This window comes from Suncus etruscus, chromosome 5 (genome assembly GCF_024139225.1).
Source record: "Suncus etruscus isolate mSunEtr1 chromosome 5, mSunEtr1.pri.cur, whole genome shotgun sequence".
NCBI lineage: Eukaryota > Metazoa > Chordata > Mammalia > Eulipotyphla > Soricidae > Suncus > Suncus etruscus.
In genome coordinates, this window is record NC_064852.1 from 41,046,452 (window position 1) to 41,073,973 (window position 27,522).

At 37.0% G+C, this 27,522-nt stretch overlaps 1 protein-coding gene across 2 annotated transcripts in view; it reads right to left on the reverse strand.

The window, feature by feature from the left end:
• ZEB2 (zinc finger E-box binding homeobox 2) overlaps positions 1-27,522 on the reverse strand; it is a 149,195-nt gene that overhangs the window by 23,560 nt on the left and 98,113 nt on the right. For both annotated transcript variants that reach the window (XM_049773567.1, XM_049773566.1), the window contains exon 4: positions 24,125-24,196. In XM_049773567.1, the coding sequence (XP_049629524.1) occupies positions 24,125-24,196 (72 nt within the window). The remainder of the gene's footprint in view (positions 1-24,124; positions 24,197-27,522) is intronic.

Genomic DNA, 27,522 nt, shown 5'->3' on the forward strand with positions numbered 1-27,522 from the left:
CAATATCCCACCACTGCTTTCTGGCATTGAGCGTTTCTGGTGACAGGTCTGCTGTAAATCTCAGGGAAGCTTGCTTGAACATGATTTCCCCTTTTGATCTTGCTGTTTTCAGAATTCTGTCTCTATCTGTGGGATTTGTCATTGTGACTAGGATGTGTCTTGGGGTGGTTTTTCTGGGGTCTCTTTTGGTTGGTACTCTTCGGGCATGCAGGATTTGATCACATATATTCTTTAGCTCTGGAAGTTTCTCTTTAATGATGTTCTTGACCATTGATTCTTCCTGGAAATTTTCTTCCTGGGTCTCTGGGACTCCAATGATTCTTAAGTTGTTTCTGTTGATCTTATCATAGACTTCTATTTTCGTCTGTTCCCATTCTTTGACTAATTTTTCCATTGTCTGCTCATTTGCTTTAAGTTTTTTGTCCAATCTCTCCTGCTGTATGGAATTGTTATGTATCTCATCTTCCACAGCACCAAGTCTATTCTCAGCTTCTGATACCCTGTCCCAGAGCTTATCCATTTTGTCATTCACTTCGTTTACTGAGTTTTTCAGGCCTGTTAGTTGACATGTTATTTCAGTTTGGAGTTTTGTCATTTCTGCCTTCATATTTTCTTGGTTCTTATTAGTGTTCTGTTCAACTCGATCCATGGTTTCTTGGAGTCTGTTGAGTACCTTCCATATTGCTAGTCTAAAGTCCTTATCTGAGAGGTTGATTAGTTGTTCAGTCATTATCTGGTCCTCAGAATTGTCATCTTCATTCTCTATGTCTGATGCTGGCCTGCGCTGTTTCCCCATTGTCACATTTGTATTGTGGGTTTTTCTACGTGTTGTAGTGGTATTCATTGTCTATATGATGTAGGCAGCACACTCCTCTGGCTCCTCCCTTTCTGGATGGGCTGACTTGCCTCTAAGGGAGGGGAGTCCTCCGTGGATGAAGCCTCACACTGGGTCAAATCTTAGGCCCGAGCATGTAACAGAGAAGACAGTCCAGAGAGAAATGTTTGCTTCTGTGTTATAGCGCCGTTCTTAGTGTGATTTTTCCTTCTTGTTGCAATGGAGTTCTTTCCTTAGAAAGAGTGCACGGCCGCGTAGCGAAGCGGAGCGGCCGTGCTCCTCTGAGCCTCTTTTTGCCCCACTCGCAAGAGTTTCACGCAAGAGGACAGTAGACAGACATAGACAGGTCACACTCACAGTCTTTCACAGCTGAGCCCCACTGCGCCGGTGTACTTTCGCGGATTTTCCCCGCCTGGTGTCACACACAGGGAGCCAGCTTTTGCAAAGGATAGCCGGCTTTTATGCTCTGAAGTCCCTCCCTGAAAATGGCGTCTGGGCAAGCGAGGTTTCTGGAGGCTCTTTTTGCCCCACTCGCAAGAGTTTCACGCAAGAGGACAGTAGACAGACATAGACAGGTCACACTCACAGTCTTTCACAGCTGAGCCCCACTGGGCCGGTGTACTTTCGCGGATTTTCCCCGCCTGGTGTCACACACAGGGAGCCCAATTTTGATATATTTAACTGTTGTAAATTTTTTAGCAACTTGGACCAAACTTCTTGTACATTTGAAACTGTTAGGTATGTCAATAAAAATAAACTGTGTCTTAGAAACTCTAAATAAGAACTATTTACATAAAAGAAAGTTGGAAATATATGTGTTACATGTCTCTGTTGAAAGATAAGAAAAAGTACTATGCTAGTCCAATGAATGGAAAAGTCTTTCATAATTTCTGGAGCAGTTAACCTTAATAACAATATATTCTCCACCTCATCTTATCAGTCACTAAAGCTATAAAAGCATTTTTTCATACTAATTCTCCTGCACTATTTGTGGTAGAATTATGTTCAAGCATGCCATTCAAGTTTTATTTTTGGTTTCCACTGTTATGAAGCCAAAAATAAAGAAAAGATGAAAAGAAAAGAAAGTGGAATCTTCCTTTCATTCCATAAGTATTAAATGAATGCCTGGGATGTGATAAGCCTCATGTCTTGTTTTGAAAAGGAAAAAAAGGTCCATTTTTATTTTTTAGAAAGTCAAAGGATGATCAATACTACTTTTATTTCAACATTAAGTATAACAATACAAATGAGGCTGAGTATTTTAAGAGAAAGTTGCTGGGTGATGTGACAGCAATAACAGGAGGACTGATGAGCTCTAGATTAGGCCTAGTTTAAGAATGCATGATGTCAACAAACTTTAGAAGTGGTGAAAGAGCAGTGTGTGCATTAATGTGGTGACCAGAAAGGCACAGAGCTTTTTTGGTGTTTGTTGTGTTTTTGTTTTTGGATCACATTCAGCAGTGCTCAGGGAATACCCTAGCTCTGCATTCAGGGATCACTCCTGGCAGGGCTTGGGGACCATGTGCATAGCCAGGGATCGAACCCAGGTTAGCCTCATCCAAGACAAATGCCCCATCCTGTACTATCACTCTGGTCCTGGAGCACAGAACATTTTACAATATGAAAAGACAGCAGTAGAGTACAGAATAAAATGTTATGGCATGAATAAGGATAGAGAAGCATATAGAAACCAGAACATGTAGATTGTGATAGTTGTGTTAAGGATTTGGGTTTTACTAGAGATACAGGAGGCTATTAGAGGGTATAAAGCAAAGACAGTTGAAGGAAATTACAGAGAGGTAATTCTTGGAAACTAGTTAGGACATTCTTGCCATAGGCCAGATAAAGATAATTGTGGATGGAGTCTATAAAGTAATGGCTGGAGTTGAAAGATACTTAAGTAAAATCACTATACTGGGGAGATAGTGAGTGTATGAAGGTGTGAGAGGCAAATGACCTCTTTAGGTTCGGGCTCCTCAATGTTGATGGATAGTAGCTGACATTCACCAGAGCAATGAGTAAGGAAATTATACTAAGTTTTAAAAGTATGCACAAATACATCGGATCAAATAAAAATAAATTGGGAACATTACAATTACAGACAATTAAATAAAGCACAAACAATCCTGAATATTATGATGTCAAATATTTTTCTTTTGCCAGTCTAACTTTTATTAAATTTAACATGTGCATCAATCTGATTCTGAGAACTGCACTTTGGTCAAATATAGTTTTGGAATGTGCAATAGAGATTATGTATCTTAAAATTTTGTGGGGCTGGCAGGGTGGCGTTAGAGGTAAGGTGTCTGCCTTGCAAGCACTAGCCAAGGAAGGACTGCGGTTCAATCCCCTGGCATCCCATATGATCCCCCAAGCCAGGGGAAATTCTGAGCGCTTAGCCAGGAGTAACCCCTGAGCATCAAACAGGTGTGGCCCGAAACCCCCCCCCCAAAAACCATTTTGTTTAAATTTTTTATAAACTTCGTTTTTCTTTTTTTGCATAAGCATTCATGAATGCCATAGATGCTTTCCAAAATATATTTATTGGTTTTGATTATCCTTTTACTTGTGCCATTAAATCACAAGGAAGTCGAAAGGAACTATCAATTGCACAAACTATTTGTTACTGTTCTGTACCATCAAAATCATTTCTTCAAAAAACCACCATTTGTTATTAAAAGCAAAAGTGGAACTAAAGTGGATCTCTTTTGAGCTACTTTTGATTTGACCAGGATCGACCTTTTTCTCAGTAGTGTGATAGTAGAACATAATGTTAATAGCTCCATTAGTACCCAAACCTAGCCATATGTCAAGTGGTAAGGCAGAATTTATTTAAGTTTTTGAGAACACAGTCCTTCTTGACAATCCTTAGAGTAACCTAGTAAAATTGATGGATGTATATTTAACATCCTAATTTTATCTTGATATTTCAGCAACTATTTGAATTATCTGGCTATCTTTGCATGAATTTCCATTTGCATATGAATGTTTCCATCAGAAATGTAATCAAATGCAAATTCAATTGGATTTGCATTAATAGCCTTTTTGGTTTAAAAGGGAGGACATTTTGATTTTTCTGGATAGGCAAACTAAACTGCATCTAGATATATGACTGGCGTTTGAAGAGGCAATTCACTTGCTACATCAAATTTGACCATACTAGATGTCTATGTCAAGTGTAACGGGAACAAAAGTTAACAAATAATATGCTCTCTTTCTAAGCCATCTTTGAGCATTTTTGAATCCTGAGTATCTGGTGCATATATTTCATAGAAATTAGTAGGTTCTTAAGAATCACTCATGGACTGACTGAGTGTGAGAAAAATTAAGTTCTTAACTCTAATCTTGGTGTAAAAATCTTCTCATGAAAGCAAGCATAAGTTAAGATATTCACAGTTGAGTTAGGGAATTAGACTTACTATTTGGGCATTTATAAGTGTTTGTAAATGCTTTCAAGAGCTGTAAAACTCTCTGATGAATAATCAAAAGGAGTACCATGAAGAAAATAAGTAATCAGTTAAAGCTCCATTAAGATTTTTCTTTGTCTTTTTCTTTTTTTTTTGTTTTGGGTGACTCCCTGCGGTGCTCAGGGGTTACTCCTGGCTCTGCGCTCAGAAACCACTTCTGGCAGGCACAGGGGACCATATGGGATGCTAGAATTCGAACCACCATCCATTCTGAATCAGCTGGGTGCAAGGCCCTACCGCTGCGCTATCTCTCTGGCCCCTAAGATCTTTCTTTAAATGGTATAAGTAGAGCTCTAAGTTCTCTATCTCAAGTATGTAGATTCACTTAATTGAGTTGGAGCCTAGTAATATAAGAATGAGTATAACTGGGGCCAGAGAGATATCATGGAGGTAAGGCATTTGCCTTGCTTGCAGAAGGACAGTGGTTTGAATCCCAGCATCCCATATGGTCCCCCAAGTCTGCCAGGAGCGATTTCTGGGCATAGAGCCAGGAGTAATCCTGAATGCTGCCGGGTGTGACCCAAAAACCAAACCAAACCATACCAAAAAAAAAAAAAAAAAGAATGAGTATAACTATTTTAAATATAATTTAGTTTTAATCTAGGGTTACAGCAGTTAGTAGTTGTCGTAGCATAAGATTTTTCTGCCCAGCACTACAACATTTTTTTTTTTTGCCTGAAATAGCTCCTTATATTCCTGACTGCCAAATGTTACAGTTCCCAAGGGAGATGCCAGGTCATTGAATGGTCATGCTCTCCTAGTCATTGTGGATTAAACTGCTCCTGAAGTGAACCCAGCTGAGTCCTTTTCTCACTCTGCCAAGCCATTGATTGGTCAAAGGTAGTCAATGGGTCCAAATGAGTTCAGTAAATTCCTTCCCTATATTTTAGAACTTTTTTCCAAAGAAACCATCAAGAATCTTTTCATCTTAAAGGACTATTGTCATTAGCTGTAGAAGAAAGGAATTTCTATCTTCTATGCAGAATAAGATTATGACGAGAAAGTAAAACAGACACCTAGAAAGAAATAAGCAGCACTGCAAGTTCTGCTCTACTTGCTCCCAAGAGTAAGTTGCACATCTGTGTGTCTAATGGTTCTCTTAACTTTCTTTTTTTGGGGGGTGGGGCACACCGGCGTCACTCAGGGGTTACTCCTGGCTTTATGCCCAGAAATCGCTCCTGGCAGACCTGGGAGACCATATGGGATGCCTGGATTCAAACTACCGGCCTTCTGCATGCAAGGCAAATGCCCTACCTCCATGCTATCTCTCCGGCCCCTCCAATGATCCTCTTATCAACCTTTTTGTTATTCTGTTTTGGGAGAAGTGAGGCACACCTGGCATTGCTCAGGGGTTACTCCTTCTCTACACTTAGGAATAACTCCTTACAATTTTGGGGGACCATATTGTATGCCAGGGATCTAACCCAAGTTTGCTGTGTGCAAGGTAAGCAACTAGCAAGTGTACTATCTCTATTATAATTCATGAGCTGAAAAATTCCCTTTTCCACTTGAGACTATGTGTTGTTTACATATCTTAATCCCAATTAATTTTAATTGCTGTAATACTAGTGAGAAAAATGATCTTAAATTTTGGTTACTCTCAAAATTATTAAAAGAGATAGAGTTTTGATTTTACTTGTGAGTTTACAATCTTGGCTTTTAAAGAGGTTTTATAATATTATATAATAGACAGGAACAGGGTTCAAATTTTTCTAGAAAGTGATAGAACCCCTTGTTATTTTTCTAGTGAAAAATAAGCCTCCTATTCTATCCCTCCGAACCCCATCCCATGATGCTCTTCACTCCTTGGTCTTCTAGGAAGAACTGCCAAGGCACACTGACAAGGGATATTTGCATAGTATTTATGCTCACATCATAATAAGAAAATCACAAAAATCCTCAAGTAATTTCTTCCTGTCCCTTCTCCAGAGATTTCACATTTACTTCCAAAATTTACCCTAACATCTTGCAAATATCTTAATCTTCTTTAAGGTCAGGTAGACTTTTCTCTATACAAAAAAATAAATTTCATTAATTAAAAATGTTTCCTCATGGTCAAATGTATTCAAATAATATGAGGGTAAATTTCCAGGACTTTCAAAAAGAAACTAAAGTCTCTTATAAATGTTTCTTATAATATTTTCATATTTACCTTCGGTACATCTTAGCTAAAATGTTTAGATAGAGAAAACGTTTATTTGATTGACTTTTTAAAAAATTATTACCTATAAAATAAATTATATTAGTAGAATCCTAAATGAAAAATATATAATTTACACATAACTTGATTTTTTAGGATACTAATTAAACTTTTTTTTTTTTGAAGTGACACCTGATGGAGGTCAGGGTTTATTTCTGGCAGTACTCAAGGAACCTATGCAGTGCCAATGACTGAACTAGGGTAAGGCAAGCACCCTACCCCCCTGTATTATATCTTCAGTTCAAGATTCTTAAAAGTTACTAATTGGTCTAGGGTCATAGCTCAAAGAGCTGAGCAGAAGCTTTGCATGCAGAAAGCCTGTGTTCAATTTCCAGACCTCTTGTCTTCTAAACAATCCCAAGAATTGCTGGGTGTGGACCAGAATTTAAAAATCCTCACAAAAGGGGCCGGAGAGATAGCATGGAGGTAAGGCATTTGCCTTTCATGTAGGAGGTCATCGGTTTGAATGCCGGCGCCCCATATGGTCCCCCGTGCCTGCCAGGAGCAATTTCTGAGCCTGGAGCCAGGAATAACCCCTGAGCACTGCCGGGTGTGACTCAAAAACCACACACACACACACACACACACACACACACACACACACACACACACACACACACACACACAAACCTCACAAAAGTTGAATTTTACTTAGTGATTAAAATATAAGGAGATGGGCCCGGAGAGATAGCACAGCGGCGTTTGCCTTGTAAACAGCCGATCTAGGATGGAAGGTGGTTGGTTCGAATCCCGGTGTCCCATATGGTGCCCTGTGCCTGCCAGGAGCTATTTCTGAGCAGACAGCCAGGAGTAACCCCTGAGCAACGCCGGGTGTGGTCCCCCCAAAAAAATATATATATAAAAGGAGAATGGGGCTAGGGCAATAGCACAGCGGTAGGGTGTTTGCCTTGCACAAGCTGACCCAGGATGGACCTGGGTTCTATCCCCTGCATCCTTATGGTCTTCCAAGCCAGGAGTTATTTCTGAGAGTGTAGCCAGGAGTAACTCCTGAGCATCAGTGGGTTTGGCCCCCTCCCCTAATATATATATATATATATATATATATATATATATATATATATATATATATATATATATATATATATAGGACACTTTGATGCATATTCCTTCTTTTTCTGTTTCCCTCTCTTTTTTATTATTTTTAGAGGGGGGCACACTAAGTAGTGTTCAGGGGGTACTCCTGGCTTTATGCTTTGAGGAACATGAATGATAAGAGAGTGAACTCCAGGTTCCCACATGTAAACATGTGCTCCTGCCCTTTAAATTATCTACCAGTCCCTGTTTCACTCTACTTTTATCAACTTGTCATTTCCTTTATTTCTAATAAGCATGTGTTCATAGAGAAAGACAGGTACTATATTATCATGGTCTAGTAACCAGAATGCTTTAAATTTTCATTAAAATTGAAGAAATACATTTGAATATTATGATAAGTCATTTTAATAAACATCAAAATGAATAAAATTCTTTTAGAAAAAAAATATCTTGGAGGGTCTAGAAGAGCTGAAGCAAGTATATGTAAAACACTGAATAAGTCATTCATCCATCACTCTGTTTAATAACATCGCTTTGTTTGCCTACAAGTGTCATAGTGTGTGTTTGGGGATGAGGACATAATGCTGTCTGATAATTTTCCTCCTATTTTTTTCTAACGTTGAGAACTACAAAAACTATTACGATTCCACAATATACAAACATGTAAGCACATACATAGAACAGGGGTTATATGACCCACATATAGCAATATTTTCTGAGTAAGATAGGAATTATGCATTTATCAGACAATCTACCTTTGACTCACTTTATCTATTAAGGTGAAAAGTCACAAGCCAGGTAACTATTCTTCATCTTTTTGAAAAATGGTCTGTTAATATTTCATATTGTCAAGTAAAGGTCTAACATACTTTTAAAATGTAGTCATTTCTATTGGCTCAATTTAAACAAGTTCTTACTTTGCATTTGTTAAGGTATATAAATTCTCCTGACTACTTTGTTTAATGCCAACTAATGAATATATATATATATTTATATATATATATAAGCACATCATTTTAAAGAATGCCTGTGTACCTTTCTGCTGAAGACTTCCAAAGCACATATTGGCACCAGATAGCTAAAATTAACCATGGTGGAAGTGCATAGGTCTTTCTCTCATTACATAGCTACATGTACAGCACAGCAGAGTCTATGGCTGCTCCAGAAGTGTGTCATAAACCAGAAAGAAATATCAAGAGTGACAAAGTTTTCTTCTCTTCTTTGGAATAAGTGCAGCATCTAAGCCAGTATCCCCACATGTGCTTTGATAGGTTTTCTCTAGGAACACATATTCAGACACCAACAAGTCTTCCCACATGAATAATAGCTTCAGGAGAAGGGATAGTGGGATATGAGACTGTAGTATTCTATAGGTTCAAATATCTCCCAAAATAGCAGGAAGCAACCCAATCAGGGGCAAAGTCTCATTTTATTTTTAAATAATATCTTTATTTAAACACCATGATTACAAAAAGGCCTTGTTTAAAAGTGAAGATTAAAAGGAAGGTATTGGAACTATCAAGGCTTAGTTAGAGTCTATTAACCCTTAGGCAGTTTGGTTTGTTTTGTACTGGTATAGGATCTATGACTTTAAAAATTTTTCAAGTTAGACCTGGCATTTTTGCTTGTTTCTTTTTGTTTTTGGGGCCACACACAACAGCACTCAGGGGTTACTCCTGGCTCTCTGCTCAGAAATTGTTCCTGGCAGGCTCGGGGGACTATATGGGATGCCGGGAATCGAACCACTGTCCTTCTGCATGCAAAGCAAACACCCTACCTCCATGCTATCTCTTTGGCCTCAGACCTGACATTTTGATCTTCCCATTACTGTGTAATCTTACACTTTGGAAATGACATAATACCTCAAAGATCCTGAAATTATTTTATTATATTTGGAATGCGGTTATGAAATAATGTAGTGATGCTCAGCAGCTCGGTGCCTTTTCATGTGTCTCATATGGAGACGAGTACACCTCAGGATTCTCTAGAATCTACGGTTTTCAAAATACACTTATTTTTCTAGCAGTTTAAGAATCACCTGGGGCTTTTTTCTTAATGTAGATTATTGGGATATATCTCAGACCTACTGAATCAGCTATCTGAGCTTAATAAGCTTAATAAGCCCTTCTGATTCTGATGAATAACGGGTTTAGAAACCACTAACTCCAGAAATTGGATTTTTGCCTTAAATTCAAGTAAAGATGGTATTCCTTCACTTACTTGTGAAGACAGCACAGAATTGTTCTTATCTTCTCTGACCTTCTTAATTCTCTCAACAGAGACCAAACCTCCCACTTTTCTTAGTGAATAGGGTCAGCAAATCTCAATCATGAAGCTTCACGTCCTTGTAATATTTCATTTTTGTTCTCTGAGCTGATAGATGCACGAAACTCATTTTACTCATTTAGTATTGAGACACTAAGATCTACTACAGGGCCTGGCACACAGCTAATGCATGATATTATTCAATGGTTAAACCAGGACTCCTCATATTGGCTAATCTATTTTGTTATTGTGTCTTTTCCTCGATATCCTTATCTGTAAAATGAACTAGCATGTGTTTACTGGACTATCCTCAAAGCTTTAGAATTCTCTATTTCAGTGAATAAACTGCCCTAAATTTCAATTTGATTATTATAATTGACTGGAGACTTTCGTTAACTCTTCTCAATTAAAAACTTCAAAGTTGTGTTGCTTTGTTGTAGAGGTAGCACCTACCCAGATTAGGAGAAAATTATTTTGGAGCTGCCTGTAAAACATAGTCAACATCATGAAAGAAACAGAGCTTATTAAACATTTGGTGAATGTCTGAAGGTGACAGTCAAAAACCCTGGTATCAGTTACTTCTTGTGAGAATGATGGCCGTGTGGTGGTGATAGCTGCTGCTAATCACAAACAAATTGGTTAATACAACCACAACTTTCATTAGCCAGGAAGTGACAGGCTCTTCTTGGTGTCCACTGATTAGTTTGAAAAGACCCTCCTGTTTAACCTGTCAAAGGCTACTTCTGTTTTTCTCTCTTCCAAATAAATCATTCTCCACTTTATTTTTTTAAAACTCATATAAAATTAATTCCAAGAAAATTGGGCTTGATTTGGGGCCACACCTGGCTGTATTTATTTCTGGCTCTCTGCTTAAGGAATACTCCTCGTGGGGCACACAAACCATAAGAGGGGAGGGATACAAGGGATTGAACAGATCGGTCATATGCAAAGCAAGTGCCTTAACCACTGTATTATCTCTGAGGCCCAATTAAAAAATTTTAATGATGATTTTTATGACATACCTGGCTGGATGACCAAAACTCTTAGAATACAAAAACGAGATAAATGTAAACAAAGGAAATTGGGACACTGAGCAATAATATATGACTTCTCATTAAGTGTTACCACTATATCAAATTTTTGGATGACTTTACACAATTGTTTAATACTATACATCCACACCAATTTTTTAATTTTTATTTTTGGGCCACACCCGGTGATGCTTAGGGGTTACTCCTGGCTATGTACTCAGAAATTGCTCCTGGCTTGAGGGACCATATGGGATACCTGGGGATTGAACCACTGTCTGTCCTAGGTCAGCCAAGTGCAAGGCAAATGTCCTACCACTGCACCATCGCTCGGGCCCCCATCTACACCAATTTTTGATGATAAATACATTGCAAAAAAACTGATGTCATTTTGGTGCGCTGTCGTAAATCCAATGAGTTGAATACTTTTGTTTGTTAGTTTGTTTTGGCCACACCTGGCAGTGCTCAGGAGTTACTTCTGGGTCTGTACTCAGAAATCACTCCTGGAGAACTCAGGAGACCATATGGGATGTTGGAGATCAAACCCAGGTAAACCAGGAGCAAGGCAAATGCCTACCCTCTGTAGAATTCCTCCTGCCCTAATTGAATACTTTAAAATATAAATTTATTTTTAAGGTGAAATAGGAAGAATTAGAAGTTATTAAACCAAGAAGATTAAAATAAAAATAACATAATTACAAAATTTTGTTTCTTTTTTTTTGATGGAGGGGGCTATATCTGGCAATGTGTAGAAATTACTCCTGGTGGTGCTGGGGGCACAAGGCAACACTAGGGTTCTAACTTAGGTCTCCTGTCGCCAATGAATGAGTCCCATTTCTTTGGACTATCTCTTTGGATACTTCCTCTTTCTTACATTTTCCTTTCTGCTCAAGTATGATTTATCACTCATACTAATTTAGGGGTTAGACCTTGCACTATATTATTTCTAGTTCAATCTAGATATAGATCTCTGAAATTCAATTGCTTTGGAGACACCTAGGAAAAATTCTATAAACCTGAACTGAATTTCTATGTGATACTTTAGCTGGTGAACAACTGATGCAACCTCTTTTTCATCTTGGCTTACTCTTTTCTATTATCTAAATATATTTCTTGAGGTATAAGCAGGCAAGATCAGCTATATAACTTTGGGGATTCAGTGCACATTGAGAACAGCAGAACATTAAACCAAACGCAAGATCCTTCTACATTTTTTAAGTAACTATATAGTCTGCACAAGCAAAATACTGGCTCTGGATATGAGATAGGGGACTGGATTTCTGGATATATAGCTTGATTTCTGACATAGGGCACTGACATACTGGCTGTGAATATGAGACTGACTTCCTATCATGAGGTAAAAGCCCCTGTATGTTGAACTCACTTGTCAACTTGTGCAAACTGTACTTTCTGTTTTCTTTAGAAGAAAGGATAGGGTGGGATGGAATCCAACTACCGTAGTCTAATTTCCACATTTAACACATGATACAAGTAAGGTACAGTCAGATTAATGATTCATACACAGTTACACAAATAATGTCTGGAAGTTCTGGATGTGGAATTCATGTGTCCTGACCTTTCACCTTACAGCATAATGATTCAGTATGAGGGAAAGAGAGGAGAGAACTTTACTTAGTTTTTCATCACCTTCAAGTAACTTGATATAATTTTAATAGATTACACTGAAAAGATAATCATAACATAAGTAATTCTAAATAGTCACAATATAATATCATAAAATTAATATCAGAAATATATTAAAATGCCTACTTTTACAAAAGTAAAACAGTAAATTTTAAGTCTTCCTCTTATTTTTCTTCATGTATTGCCAGTCTTCTGAATCCTATGAAGTTATTATTTTTACCTAGTGATCCACATCTGGGTTACTGGGGCAAAGAGAAAACATCATAAAATGTTTTCACTCCAGATGCTTATTTTAAATTTGCATTTATTGTTTAAAAATGTATTCTAGTAATTTGGTGAATCATGTTTCTACAGCAACTCAATATGAAATAATTCTGTAAAGGTGAATTTTTACTGTTACAATTATAGCAAACCAAAAGAACATTTGAAGCATAGCATAAAACTTGAGCTCAAGAAAAAAACTTTATTCATGGTTCATTTGCTTTTCCATTTCATATATTACTTGTTTATCCTCCACATGCTTAACGATATCCTCCTACATGTGTTTCACTTCTTCAGATTAAATGAAACTGTATCATCCCTTGATAATATCTCATCCCTCACAGACCTTCCTGCAGAACTGTCCTTGCTTTCATTTGTCTTAACACAGAGAGCAGAGAAGATGGGCCAACATATCCCTTACTTTACACAACTATTCAAACCAATGTTCTATTTTATGAATTCACTCATTTATCTGTTTAAATATTTACTTCTTAATTCCACAAACAATATATATGTGCATATATATATATATACACACTGAATCGAAGAGAAAGCAGGTCAGGAAGAAAAGCAACTTCAAGTCTACCCTCAAATAGCCTCCAATCAATAACTAACATTTCGCAGTCTTAAATCAGCCTTTATTTTTATCATGAAAATTTTAGGACACTAATTTGTCCTGTAATTATGCTTAACCCAGGATGCTATTCCTATCATTCTGGAAGACTTCATCACTCAAGAGTTTGAGTTTGATGAGCTTGCCTCTCTCCCTCCCTCCCTCCCTCTCTCCCTCCCTCCCTCCCTCTCCCCTCCCCTCTCATCCTTCTCCCTCCACTCCCCCTCCCTCCATTTTCTCTCCCTCCCTCCCTCCCTCTTCCCTCCCTTCTCATCCTTCTCCCTCCACTCCCCCTCCCTCCATTTTCTCTCCCTCCCTCCCTCCCTCTCCCCTCCCCTCTCATCCTGCTCCCTCCACTCCCCCTCCCTCCATTTTCTTTCCCTCCCTCCCTTCCTCCTTCCTTCCACTCTCAGTAATACTTGAGGAACATGCGGTGTACATGCGGTGTCAATGAAACCTGGATCTCCCACAGCAAAGTACATGGGTTAGACCTTTGAACTACTTCCTTGGTAACATTTTTTTTAAAACTCAAACTTAGTTTCTTTTTTTGGAGCAAAACACATTCTTACTGCTTACAAGGTTTCTGATTTGCGTAGATTCCCTGTTTTTCTTCTGTTGTCACCCATTCCATCTGGGCTGACACAATCAGACAGAAAGTGCAAGGACACTTTTTCTTGCATCTTGTCTTGGTATGTTTTCAAGGTGACAAAAGAATTTATCTACAGGGTCATAGAGATAGATAATATGATGATCGCATGCTTTGGGTTTGATCCCCAGCTCTGCATGTTTCACTAAGTACAAATCATAGAATAGTTAATCAGTAATGCAAATGTGACCCCAAAAATCACACACAAAAATAATTTTACTACAAATGCCTTTTGAAGTGACTAGCTTGTCCTTACATTACAATTTTTTTTGTCTGTTTATTGTTTTTTTTTTTGTGTGTGTGTGAGGTCACATACAACTGTGTTTAAGTCACTGGTCACTCCTGGCTCTTCACTCAGGGATCATTTCTGGAAGTGCTCAGAGAACCATAAGGCATGCCAGGAATTGAATTCAAGTAAGCCAAGTGCTATACCATCTCTCCTGCTCTTTTATTACTATTTCTTAGAGAAGTTAATAGGAAGCTGATATAAATGGAGAAAAAAGTTCACAGTATATTTATTTTTGTTAGTAAAATAAATATGTTTAAGGTTCACTTATAGATGCATATAAACTAGCAACAACCATAAAACCACCTAAATAGGTTAATTTTTCAATGTATGCTAGTCATTTTACTTGGTATTTTTTCCCTGAGTATATGATTTAATATGTACAATGAGACTTTGTACATAGTAATGTCCACTTTACTGATATAGAAGTGAAGATTTCTTATGTACTCAAGTTCATGTAAGTAGTAATTAGTAGAGACAACATTCAAATGTCTCTAACATTCTCAATGTTAAATGTCTCAAACATTCAATGTCTCTAACTACATCGGGAATGTGGCGAAACAACAGTTATCTTTCATATCTGAACACTGTTAGGAAAATAACTACACTAACAACTAACATGAAATTGTTAAAAAAAAATGAGACAGGTAGAATGCCTGTCGCGATATATGCAGGGCGGGGAGGAATGGGTGCATTGGTGGTGGGAATGTTGCACTGGAGAAGGAGGGGTATTCTGTATATAACTGAAACCCAACTATGAACATGCTTGTAATCATGGTGCTTAAATAAAGATTTATATTAAGGAAAAAAATAACAAAACAAAAAAAATCATTTCTATATCATTCAAAGTATTGAAGACGTGTTAAATAGCTATAGTTGAATGAATGTAGTTAGCTCTTAAACAACAATTTTCTTATGTAAGATTGAGATAGAATATGCTTGGTTTCTAGATGTAAGGTGCTTTTCTTTTTTCCAGTAAACAAAGGAAAGATGCAGGTTGTTATTAATAGTCCCTTACAAGTAAAGAAATAGATTGTCTGAGTAAATGTAACATTCACATATTCAAAAAGATAAACATCAGGGACCTATTTGTGTCTTGTAATACACGTGAAACTACATTAACACTAATGATCCCTATGTACCTAAGATAGATTCTTATTACTATTAACACATAGACAAACTCAGGTTTATAATGCACCTAAGTTTTTTTCATTTATCTAACTTTAAAAAATCATTTGTTATATATTAAAAATCCAATATAATAATTTCATTCTGAGTTTGAATCTGATTAAAATTCAGAAGACATAAGGTTCTTTGTAAAACAGTGCTTTTTTGTCTTATGTGTTAACGCATACAGTTTTCTTTCATTTTTAAAACATTAAATCCAATGTAGCAACACTAAGTGCAATGTAGAAAGCTATTAACATAAATCAGGGTTTGCAGTGCTTTAGGTTGTTATGAGTCATTTTTTTGTTATGCTGCTAATCTAACTTTGTTGTGGAAAAGTAGGGGTAACTCTAAGGATGCTCCTTTTTTTCTTTAACAAGTTGATTTCAGACACTTAGTTCCTGGTTTCAGTCTCTGAATCTGCTGAAATATTTCCCTTATACAGAAGATGTTTAGCACTATTATAGTTCTATTTCTGAAAGCCAACATTCACTAAATATTCACTTATTTATTCATTCATTCACTTTACTATTAACAGTGTATTCAGTGTGTTTTTGTTTTTACTGATGTTCTGGCACTTGTTAGGAATGGGGAAGGCCACACCTGGAGGTGCTTGGGGGCTACTCCTAACTCTGTATGCTTGTGTTTATTCATTGCAGTGCTAAGAAGACCATGCAGTACTGAATATTGAACTATGGTCTGCTGCCTGCAAGGGTCTTAACTTCTGGGCTCTGGTAACTGGGCACTTAAATGCAACTGAAAATATTGTTTTATTAATGGAAATATTTCAGGTCCTCTATGAAAACTCAGATATACATATTTATTTCAACTCTCCTGTGAGGTCATTATCATTATAATTGTTTAGCCAAAGAAATCTCTTTTCTCCATAAAATTATCTTACTAAAACAAGGGTAAACAATAGAAAGAGGAACAAGTCAACAAGCTGAAATTGGTGTGGTACACCTGAGGCTTGTGGGATTTCAGAGAAGGAACAGATTTATGTGGCTTGAGGTGTTCAAAGATAACCACATAAGGGATGTGAGTTGCACTCTCTATCAAAAAAAAAAATAAATAAAGAAGGGTAGATGGAATCTGGATGTGTGGAGGGAAGGGGTTGAGAGAACCATCTCAAAGAATAGCAGACAGAGATTTGGACATTGGTATGAATGCAATTCCTTTTGTTCTTACCAAGGGGCTTGCTTTGACATGCTTTTATGGAATGGATTCCATTTATTAGTCAATGGAAGAATGTGGGTGTCCTCTAAAGGTACCAATAGGCAATTAGAGATTCTAAGAAGGATATTTAGACAGAGAGCAAAGAATTATAATCAGAATGCCTGTAAATTAAAAAAAAAAGATATGAAGACTAGAGATCACTGAAATTTAGTTGATTTTTTAAAATTCATTTTGAAGACTGGAATGATAGATGAAAATAATCTCTTAGTTACTTCAGACTATAGGTCACATATATGTAGCCTAAAAATATGAACTGGAAGTTCAAGTGTTGCTTATCGCTAACTCCCTTATTTCTTCAAAAGCTTTTTTGATTTAGAGCATTTCCAGATTTGTGGTGAAAGGATAAACAAGATCCCACACAATTCCTGCCCTTAAGTTGTGTAGAATCTGGTAAGAGAAACATACCAAAAAGTGCCCAAGTTTAAGATGAGAACAATGAAGTAAAACTTATACGAAGATCCTAAGGAATAAATGGCAACTTGGAAGAGATGGCTTTTAAGAAGAATCTCTAAGATGAAAACAAGATTTTAAGACCAAGTGGCTTTGGGGCATAGGAGATAGATCCAAAGACTGGAATGATGTTCTTTATGTGAACTCAAGGCTTGATCTCTATGGTACCCCCAAGTACTGTATGGTACCCCAAGTACTACCAGGGGCAACCAACAAACTTCTCAAGGCATGCCCCCCAAAACAATAGCAAAAAAAAAAATAGTGACTACCTAAGCTGAGGGGAATTCATGAGTAAAAATTCATACGAACTAAAAAGTTCAGTAAATACTCTCTAGTTATATGATATTATCAGAATTTTACTAATTAGTAGTTTGATCGAATTGAAAGGGGAATTTAGGGGCACTTTTAGATTTAAGGAATAAGGTTTATTAAACATTCAAAAATATGTGGAACATTTTATTTTCTTAGGTATTGGGGCCATAGCCTGTGGTACTCAGGATCTATTCATTCACAGTGGTGTTTAGGTTATACCTGGTAATGCTGGAGTTGGATGAGGGTAGAGGGACCATATAGAAAATGAACTTGGGGGGCCGGAGAGATAGCATGGAGGTAAGGCGTTTGCCTTTCATGCAGGAGGTCATCGGTTCGAATCCCGGCGCCCCATATGGTCCCCTATGCCTGCCAGGGGCAATTTCTGAGCCTGGAGCCAGAAATAACCCCTGAGCACTGCCGGGTGTGACCCAAAAATCACAAAAAAAAAAAAAAAAATGAACTTGGGCCTTTCATGTACAAAGCTTGCATTTCGGGCTATTTGTGATATCTCCCAAGTCTGAGAAACACTTCCTTCTCTTCCTCCATGACTTTTTCCATTTAATACCACTTTTTAAATCTGAAAACTTGTTTGCTTAAAATTTATTCTACTGTATAAGTTCTAAATAAATAATAAATAAGTAGAAAGGTTTCTGATAATCATATATTCATTGATTAGTTAATTGAGTGTTCATTTTAGTTGATTGATTAGTTTATTGTAGGTCAATTGCAAAATATGGAGAGCTTAGAAAAAGATTCATTGGCAGGCCAGAGCAATAGTACTGGCACTTGTACATGGCCTATCCAGGTTGGATCCCAGTATCCCATATTCTTCCCTGAGCTCACCAGCAGTGATCCCTGAGCATAGAGCCATGAATAAGCCCTCAGAACTGCCAGGTGTGGTCCCAAAACAAAAACAAACAACAAAACTAAAGGATTTGGCCCGGAGAGATAGCTCAGCGTTTGCCTTGAAAGCAGCCGATCCAGGACCAAAGGTGGTTGGTTCGAATCCCGGTGTCCCATATGGTCCCCTATGCCTGCCAGGAGCTATTTCTGAGCAGACAGCCAGGAGTAACCCCTGAGCACCGCCGGGTGTGGCCCAAAAACCAAAACCAAAACCAAAACAAACAAAAAAACAACTAAAGGATTTATTTCAAGCTCTGAGAGTCTGAAATATAAATTGTAAAAGATGAATGAACCACACTTCACATCATCTATCGAAAGAAAAACTGATTTGTTTATAAGAATTAATTGGAAAAGTCTATGACTATATAGCTTAATCTTGATCATTAGTATTTGAGTGATTAAGACCAGATTGCCCATAAAGAAGTATTTTTCAACCAGGAAGAAAAATATGCTAAAAATAAGAAACAATGAACTTTTGGTTGGGAAAAGAGAACTATTTACTCTATAAATGGACAAAGTTCAAATATGAAGATTAGCAGTGAATTCCAAAATCACTAAGTCCAATGAGTTTGCTCAGCATTTTTCCTGTATTTTCACAAATGTTTTCATTTGTATTTTCACAAATGTTTTGTCTTAATTTCTTTCTTTTTGAACACTTATAGATTATTTTTCTCTATTTTATCGATTTATTTCTTTCAAGGAACTTGGTTTTTCTTCATACCCACTAGGAATCTTGACCTTAGTTCTCTATTTGTTTCAATTGTATGTTTCAGAGTCCCATGATGTTAAGATATATCTGAATATATTTGCATGACTCACAAATCTCTCCCTCCAGTTCTGACTTCCTAGGTTTCATTTCCTCATTTCTAATGGACAATCTTATAGATATGTATGTCCGTTTTTCACATAAAATACATTTATCTACAACTGGAACAATAATACAGTAGGTAAGGCACTTGCCTTGCATGTGGCCAGCCAGGTTTGATCCCCAACATCCCATATGGCCCCCTGGCATGGATGGGAGTAATTCCTGAGTGCAGATCCAGGAATAGTCTCTGAGCATATCTAGGTGTGACCCAAAAACAACAACAAAACAAAAACAATATGTTTGTCTAAAGACCAGTACAAGGTTTTCTCCTTAAAAAACAGAATTCTGAAGCTTGAGAGATAGCTGTACAGGGGTTATGGGGCTTGCCTTGCACACAATCAACCTGGATTCAATCCTATGATGGTCCCCTGAGGCCCACCAAGAGTGATTCCTTGATCACAGGACTAGGTGTAAGCCCTGAGTATAGCTGGATGAAGCTCTATCCCATCATCCCCACTCCCCAGCCCCAAGTGAAATCCCACTTCTGTATACCTAGAAATGCAACAGTTTCTACATTCAGAGACTGAAAAGAAGAATACAGCAGATGACACTTGCCTTATATGCAGTCAACAAGTTTCAATACCCAGTATGCCATATGGTTTCCCCAGGTACTATCAAGAGTAATTCCCGAGTGCAGAGTAATCCCTGAGTTTCACCAGGAGTGGCCTCAAAATGAGAAAAAAACAAAACAAAACAAAACAACAACAAAATGCCTACATCCTAAACATTCAATTGTGTGGGGTTGGAGCAATAGTACACTTCGTAAGGTGTTTGTTTTTCAAGTAGCTAACCGGGATTTGATGTCCATCATTTCATATGGAACCTTGAGCCCTACCAGAGGTGATTCCTGAATGCAGAGCCTGAAGTAAGACCTGAGCAGCATTGGGTGTGGACCCCAAACAAAAATTAAAAAAAAATTCAGTTGTGTAATCTTGAAGCCTTCATCCAGAGATTTAATTGGCTTTTTTAAAAAAAATCATTTTTTTTACTACATCACTCAGAGAATTAATTGGTTCTTTAAATATCATATTGCAGGAACCAGAGAGATAGTATAGTCAGTTATGCATGCAGTTGAACTGGGTTCGATACTCAGCATTCCATATGGTCCCTGCACTGCTGGGAGTTATGTACAGTGCAGAGCCAGAAGCAACTATTGAATTTTGCTGTGTGTGCCCCCAAACAAACAAACAAAAAAGAAAACCCCATAAGACAAAAACTAGATTGCCAATTTCACTACTTTCACAACCCCAGGATGAGTTTTTTTATTATTTCACACCTGAATAACTGCAATGACTTCCACTTCATCTCAAAGTCTTTTTCTCTCAGAATCAGTGTAGTATAACATGACCCAAACTCATTTGTCTGATGTTTTCTATTCTCCAAAGCTGGCTTAAACTTAAATATTTAGCTTCATTTCTCATGAACTGTGTCCTAAGACCCTCTGATTTTTACCAAATCCCTTTGTTTACTCTCTTCTGAATGGATTAACTGTATGTTTCCCTTGGCTCATAATCCTCTCTGGCTAGAAAGTCCTTTCTCAATCCTCCATGACTTTTGACAATATACTCGTTCAGATTTTACCTTCTACAAAAAACTTTTTCTTTGGAATAGTCACCACAAGCTCTTCGATTTTTGTATTTGGAATAATTATGATCTTTAGATTTTGTTGCATATTAGTCACATCTTTTTACTTACTGTTTATTATTTTTCTTGTGCACTAATGTCATTTTCCAAATAGTAGGGGATGGGATGGGGGTGTGGGGGGATGTATTCTCAGTGGTGTTCAAGGGCTACTGATGGCTCTATGCTCATGGAGCATTCTTGGTGGTAAACTGGGAACTATCTATGGTTAATAAAAATTGAACCAGGGTCAGTAGCTTGCAGGGTAAGCACCTAACTTCCCTGACTAACTTTCATCTCGCATTTCAAACTAAATAATAATTAGGGCTTAGATTTCCGGGGCCATTTTCTAACAGCTCTGATAAAAAGAAATGACTATAATAAAGACAATAAATATTTACTATTAATTTAATGATTGAATTACATAAGACTATGGGAAATTGTAACTAGTTAATGGAAAAGGAACATATTGCTTGATGGAAGAGCATTCAAAGTTTATTTTTAAAAATCTGAACTGAGGGGGCTGGAGAGATAGCACAGTGGTAGGGCATTTGCCTTGCATGCAGACAACTCAGAAGGGATAGTGGTTCAATTCTTGGCATCCCATACGGTCCCCTGAGCCCACCAGGGGTGATTTCTGAGCAAGAGTAACCTCTGAGAGTCACCAGGTGTGACCCCCAAAATAAATCTGAAAAGGGATCTGGAGTGATGGCACAGGGTAGGATGCTTGCCTTGCACTCAGCCAACCCAGGTTCTCCCCAGCACCCTAGATGGTCCCCAAGCCTGCCAGGAGTTATTTCTGAGTCCAGATCTAGTAGTAATCCCTGAGTGCCACCAGCTGTGGTCTAAAAACAAAACAAAACTAAACAAAAAATCTGAAAAAGATTTTTATTAAACACAATCTCTCTCTTTTTTTTTTTTTTTTTTTTGGTTTTTGGGCTACATCCAGTGACACTCAGGGGTAACTCCTGGCTATGTGCTCAGAAATCACTCCTGACTTGGAAGACCTTATGGGAGACTGGGGGATCGAATAGCAGTCTGTCTTAGGTTAGCGCATGTAAGGCAGACTCCCTACAGCTTGTGCCACCGCTCCGGCCCCTTATCACAATCTTTAAGCATATAAAATATGTGGCAAATTGTCACTTGGTGGGATAGATCAACTTTTGTGACACTTGTGGTACCAATGAAGTTAAGCAACATTGGCATTTGTTTATACTTCAATTTGAAATATAACATATATCTTTTAAAGAATCATAAAAACAATTTTATACCATTACTTGGGATATTATAGCAAGTATTTAATTCATCTTTTCATTATATTTTAATTGAATGATATCTGTCTTATTTCTATTTACGTGGTGATGGTACCTCTGGCATCACAGAATATACACAATAAAAATATTATTTGGGGGGTGAGGTGGAGCCACACCTAGTGGTGTTCAAGGTAACATGTAGGGCAATAAACTGGGCCCAAAGTGCCAAGCAGGAGCTCAATTCTCTGATCTCTTTCTTCAACTCCAAAGTAGAACTATTCCTTTTTTAATTTTTTTAAAAGTAAGATGACAGACTTTATTCAGAGTTAGTGAGGAATGAGAATATAAGGATAAGAAAGAACAATAGTAATGAGGGTAACATGCTCAAAAGAGAGTGTCTGGGAACACACACAAGTCAATAAAAGTAGTAGAGTCCTATCTCAAGAGGTTGAGATGAGGTGATGTGTGCTCAGGCATTATGTACCCAGGTAACACATGAGCTGTAGAACAAGTCTTTCTATTTTTTGGGGGGGTGGACTACACCCGGTGACACTACGGGGTTACTTCTGGCTATGCGCTCAGAAATCGCTACTGGCTTGGGGGACCATATGGGGTGCTGGAGGATCAAACCACGGTCCATCCTAGCTTAGCCATGTGCAAGGCAAAGCCCTACTGCTGCACCACTGCTTCTACCCCAGTAGAACAATTCTTAATAGGCATCTACCTCAGCACATTCATTTTTCAGAATTTTGAGCTAAGTTCTAAGAACAGAAACTGTCATGCCAGGAACACTAGTTATTGCCAGAGATAAAAATCAGGATTATTAGCTCTAATTTCATACTTTTTCCTATAATTGTATAAAATTTAATTTCTTTTTCTGTACCTTGAGTTAGTATTCAAGTGAAAGAAACATGAAAATAGTTTTTCATTATTTTCTTTATATCCAGGAAAGTGAATTAGAGCCTTGTAAGATATTAGTGTATTCTAAATAAAAACACAGCATGAACAGGGTATTATGTGTAACAACATAAGGGAAATGTGACCATCATCTTAATCATTTACATTTTTAAAACTTTATACAATTGTAACTGTTTTTTTGATGGATGAAGTAGAAAGAGTTTTGGAAGATAATTTTATACTGGGAACTAGCTAATATTTGTGATGGTAGTATGGAGGATTGTTTGAAACACCAAAAATAATTAGTTTTATTCAGGATAAAGAGAGAAAAACACAGTGAATACATATAAACTTATACTGGTAATGTGAAATGTGACATTGACTTCAGCTTTGGGCATACAAATTTGGGGGTGCTCAACTTTTGGACTATCACAATTATAATAAAACTATATTATTTATCTCCTTAGACTCATCAGTAATTTAATAAAACAAAATACCACTTAGTATCTTCCTACTATACTTTTTCTTAACCTTTAGTTAAAAACAAAACTGTTCATTCTTCTGGATAAAACAGCTAGAAAGCATTATTTCAAGGAGTTAAAGGATACTGAGAAATAAGCACACATAATAAAGAAACTCAGTTGTTTGATTTCAGTGCAGAATATTCATGGAAATATGACTTGTCTTCCTAAAAAATACTTTTTATTATCTAAATTATACTATATTATTTGAATTCTCAGTGATTGATATCAAGTAGCTGCTAGGAGAGGCATATTATAGTCTAATTTTTAAATTATTTATGCACTCTTAAAATAAAAATTACAAGGAGAAATTTACCCAATTCATGATTGAAAGGATTTATTTATACAGTTCCATTTTCTCAACTCCTGTAGCCAAATTAGGGGTTTAAGAATAAATAGATATATTTGCTGAATAAAATACAGAGAAAAAACAATCCAGAGAATTCAAATTTGCAACAAAACAAGAGACTTTTAAAAGGCCAACTTAATAAGTCTTAGAGATAAAAAAAAAATGATGAGTGTTTCTTTCCCCCTGACTTGCTAAATGTACAGGACACAGGACAAAGAGGATTTTGGGAGCTCTAAACATGACTTACCTGTACCATTGTTAACTGTGGTCTGAATCGTGGCTTCTGGCCCAATAGTGTCATAATCTTCCTTCATTTCTTCTGTAAGGGAAAATTATCTTTAGCATTTGAAAATTGTAAAAAGGCTTACTATAGTAAGCATGCCAACCACAGAAACAACGAAGATTCTTTCAACGGAAATAGAAAGGCTTGTTGTAAACCTCTAAACAATAGCTTTGTTCGAGCAATTGAATGAATCCAATAGTGCTAGCTGCACAAGAACTTATTTACTTTAAGCATTACTGCAAGCTGTGAAAAACAGAAGTGCTTATTTGGGGCAAACGAAGGGCTTTTCTTCTGGTGGCAGTTCTAGTGACAAATGGGGGAAAGATATTATTTTTTCAATAAGAGTCAAAAGCAACTAAGCATTTGTACTTATGAAGAGGCATGCTGGTTGCTTTGCCTCTGGTAACTCTGGGTGGTTGTGACAGGCAGAATTTCTTATTTTTTATTTTCATGCTTCTCTTTTCTCCCCACATACCTTTGGAGTAGTAGATAGTGTCACTCTATGCAAGCATATTTTTATAACTCTGTATAACAAAACTTAAATGTCCAGTTGATAAAACAAGCATGACAGAGATACTGAAAACACATGTTTTATGTAAAGTTCTAAAACATCTTCCTTATTCCTTTCCCTACTATTGCATACACATCTCTTATTGACCATTTATGCCCCAGTAGATATGCATTGTTATTTTCTGAAGAAAACTGTATGGACAAAACACCTACTCAATGCTTAAATGAAGATGAAATTTGGAACTTTGAGATTGGAAATTCATATGTGGTTGGGGTCATATGGTAAAATTACAATATTTTTAAATCTGGAGGACTTTAAAATTAGGAAAACACCTAATTTTCTGCCTACCAAATTATGGTGTATGCTGACAATTAAAAGCAATCCCCCTCCCCAGTGAAGTGAATTAACATAAACTTAAAATTTGTATTTGTATAATAATGCTATTGATAACTACACAGATCATGGATATATCGTTGGGATAATCCTTTTACTTAGACCAAGAAACACTCTGTATCTAGGATTCTGTGACCTCACAAATTTATCCTCCTCACTTCATAATTCCATTTCAGACATAATTATGGGTGGACTAGATTCTAGAAAAAGTGAACATAAAATTAAAATATTTTTTATAAGTAGAGTACTACAGAGTATATGTTCATGACATCAAAGCTGAAAAATCATGGGTCTCTTCAGGTAAAATACACAGACCTAAATAGATGCTAATTTAATGTAACTGCATAGTAGAGTCCCATGGTTTGAGTGATATTTGTTTAAATTACACAACTACTTTAAATGCATTCTTGGCTCTGGACTTCTCACTTATTTCAGAAATATTTTCAAAGAAACATTTTGCATAAAACATTCACAAGGTCAATAGATAAGCAATACTGTATTGTCCCTTGAATAATTGATTGGTTGAAAGGTTCCCTCATCTAATATTTTTACCAGTCTTTGCAAAGAATTTAATTAAGGTATTTCTGAGAAGTTCAGTACTAAATATAAATATAGGTTTTGTGTCTTTCTTCCTCACTCATCTCATGTGATTTCTGGTAGCCAGGACTCAGAAGAATCATAAGTTTTCCATCTGAGAGATCAACTCACTGAGCGGAAAACAGCAGCTCTTTTTTTTCTTTGCATAAGAGCAGTAATGTACAAGATTTCTGCTGTACTTCCTTCCTCATTGTCATTTTCTTATGAAAAAGTAAAGAGAAGTTACATACTTGCTTCCCAAATTTATTCAGGGCGCAAATATATAGTTGGCACTTGGTGTGCATTTTATCCTATGGAAACACCCTATTTTTCCAGCTATCCTGCAGCTGAGTTAGTATTCCTTTCAGTAGCAGACATTTTGCAGTTCTCTGAGCATCAACTTCTTTGCTTTTTGGAGTATCAGCTCAATTGATCAAAATGCAACACTAAGCCTTTCAGTACACATTGGAAATGCTGTCTATATTCCTATTTCATTCTTTCACATGAATCCCTGTTCAAAAGAATCTAAAACACAGGGTTTAGTAAGGACTCTGATGAATGTGTGTCAAGCTGCCTGCCTTTCTACCTCATACCTAAACCTTACACATTTTCCAAGACATCTCTGACTCAGCACACTGGGTCTAAAACCACATGGTATATTTATTTTTAAACCACTTGTAAAAGTTTGCATTTTCCAGTCACCCTTGGGATGAAGGTTTGGAAAAGAAAGAGCACTTTCTTCCTTAAGATGAAGACTCTTTGAATAAGCAGAAAGAGGCCAAGATGCAGGTGATTTATTTAAGTCTGTGTCAGTGATAATGATGTCATGGTTTCCAGCACACTGTGTCCACCCCATTGTGGGACGAAAGAATGTCAAGGACAATTCCAAACACAAAACTTTGATTGTGCTGGAACCGGAAAGGCACAGTAAGAACTCCACTGCGCTCTTCAGCTCAAAACCTGCATCCTGCAGACAAACTACAGAAAGCATGGGAGAAAGAGCAAAGGAGAAGGCCTTATCTCAGAACAGAGCAATGTGCTGAGGTATGATGGTAGACAGGCAGGCACCAGGGATAAAACACTACTAAATAAAACAGCACCAGAATTAGAATTATTGTCTATATTGTACGTTTTGAACAATAAATAAAAAATATTTTATCAGGAGAAAAATGTGATATCTAAGAGTCAGAATAAACAATGAGTAGCGTTTTAAGACCACTTTCCTTTCATGAGACATCAAGGCACCACATCAGAGCACTTTTGGAACAATAAAAAAAGAGAACAATAAATCATTACTAATCATTAGAACTAGACAGGTAATAGCTGAATAAGTTTCTTGGTCCAAATAGCCAAATGAGATTAGGGATTTACATTTTATTTAATTAGTGTGCCTCCAGAATGCTAGTTTATTTACCATAAAGGTAAGGGCAAAGAATAGTCTGTTTCCTTGTATCACAGGCACCATTAACTACAGGTGCTAACATGGTCTGTAATGCAGTCATATAAATTATTGTATATTAAAACATTTAGAATTATAATCCATGACCTAGACAAAAAGTTACCTTGATCACAATCCACTGCAGCTGGACACCTCGGTTTCGGCTATTTTTCAATTATTGATCTTAATTTTTTAGGATTAAACTTTTCTTAAAGAAGTTTGGAGCAGTACATTTGTTATATCATTATTAATTATTCCTTTAAGGGTGGAAATTCTAGTAATTGGTCCTTACCCTTGATTTCTAGATATTAAAATTTAAAGCATCAGAACATTCATTCTTATAGCCCTGCATATCTAGTTCATTAACAAATATGAATAGCTAACACCAGCTCATTTAAATAGTATGTCTTACATGAGTTCTCGCCACACTCTGTTTCTGTCACA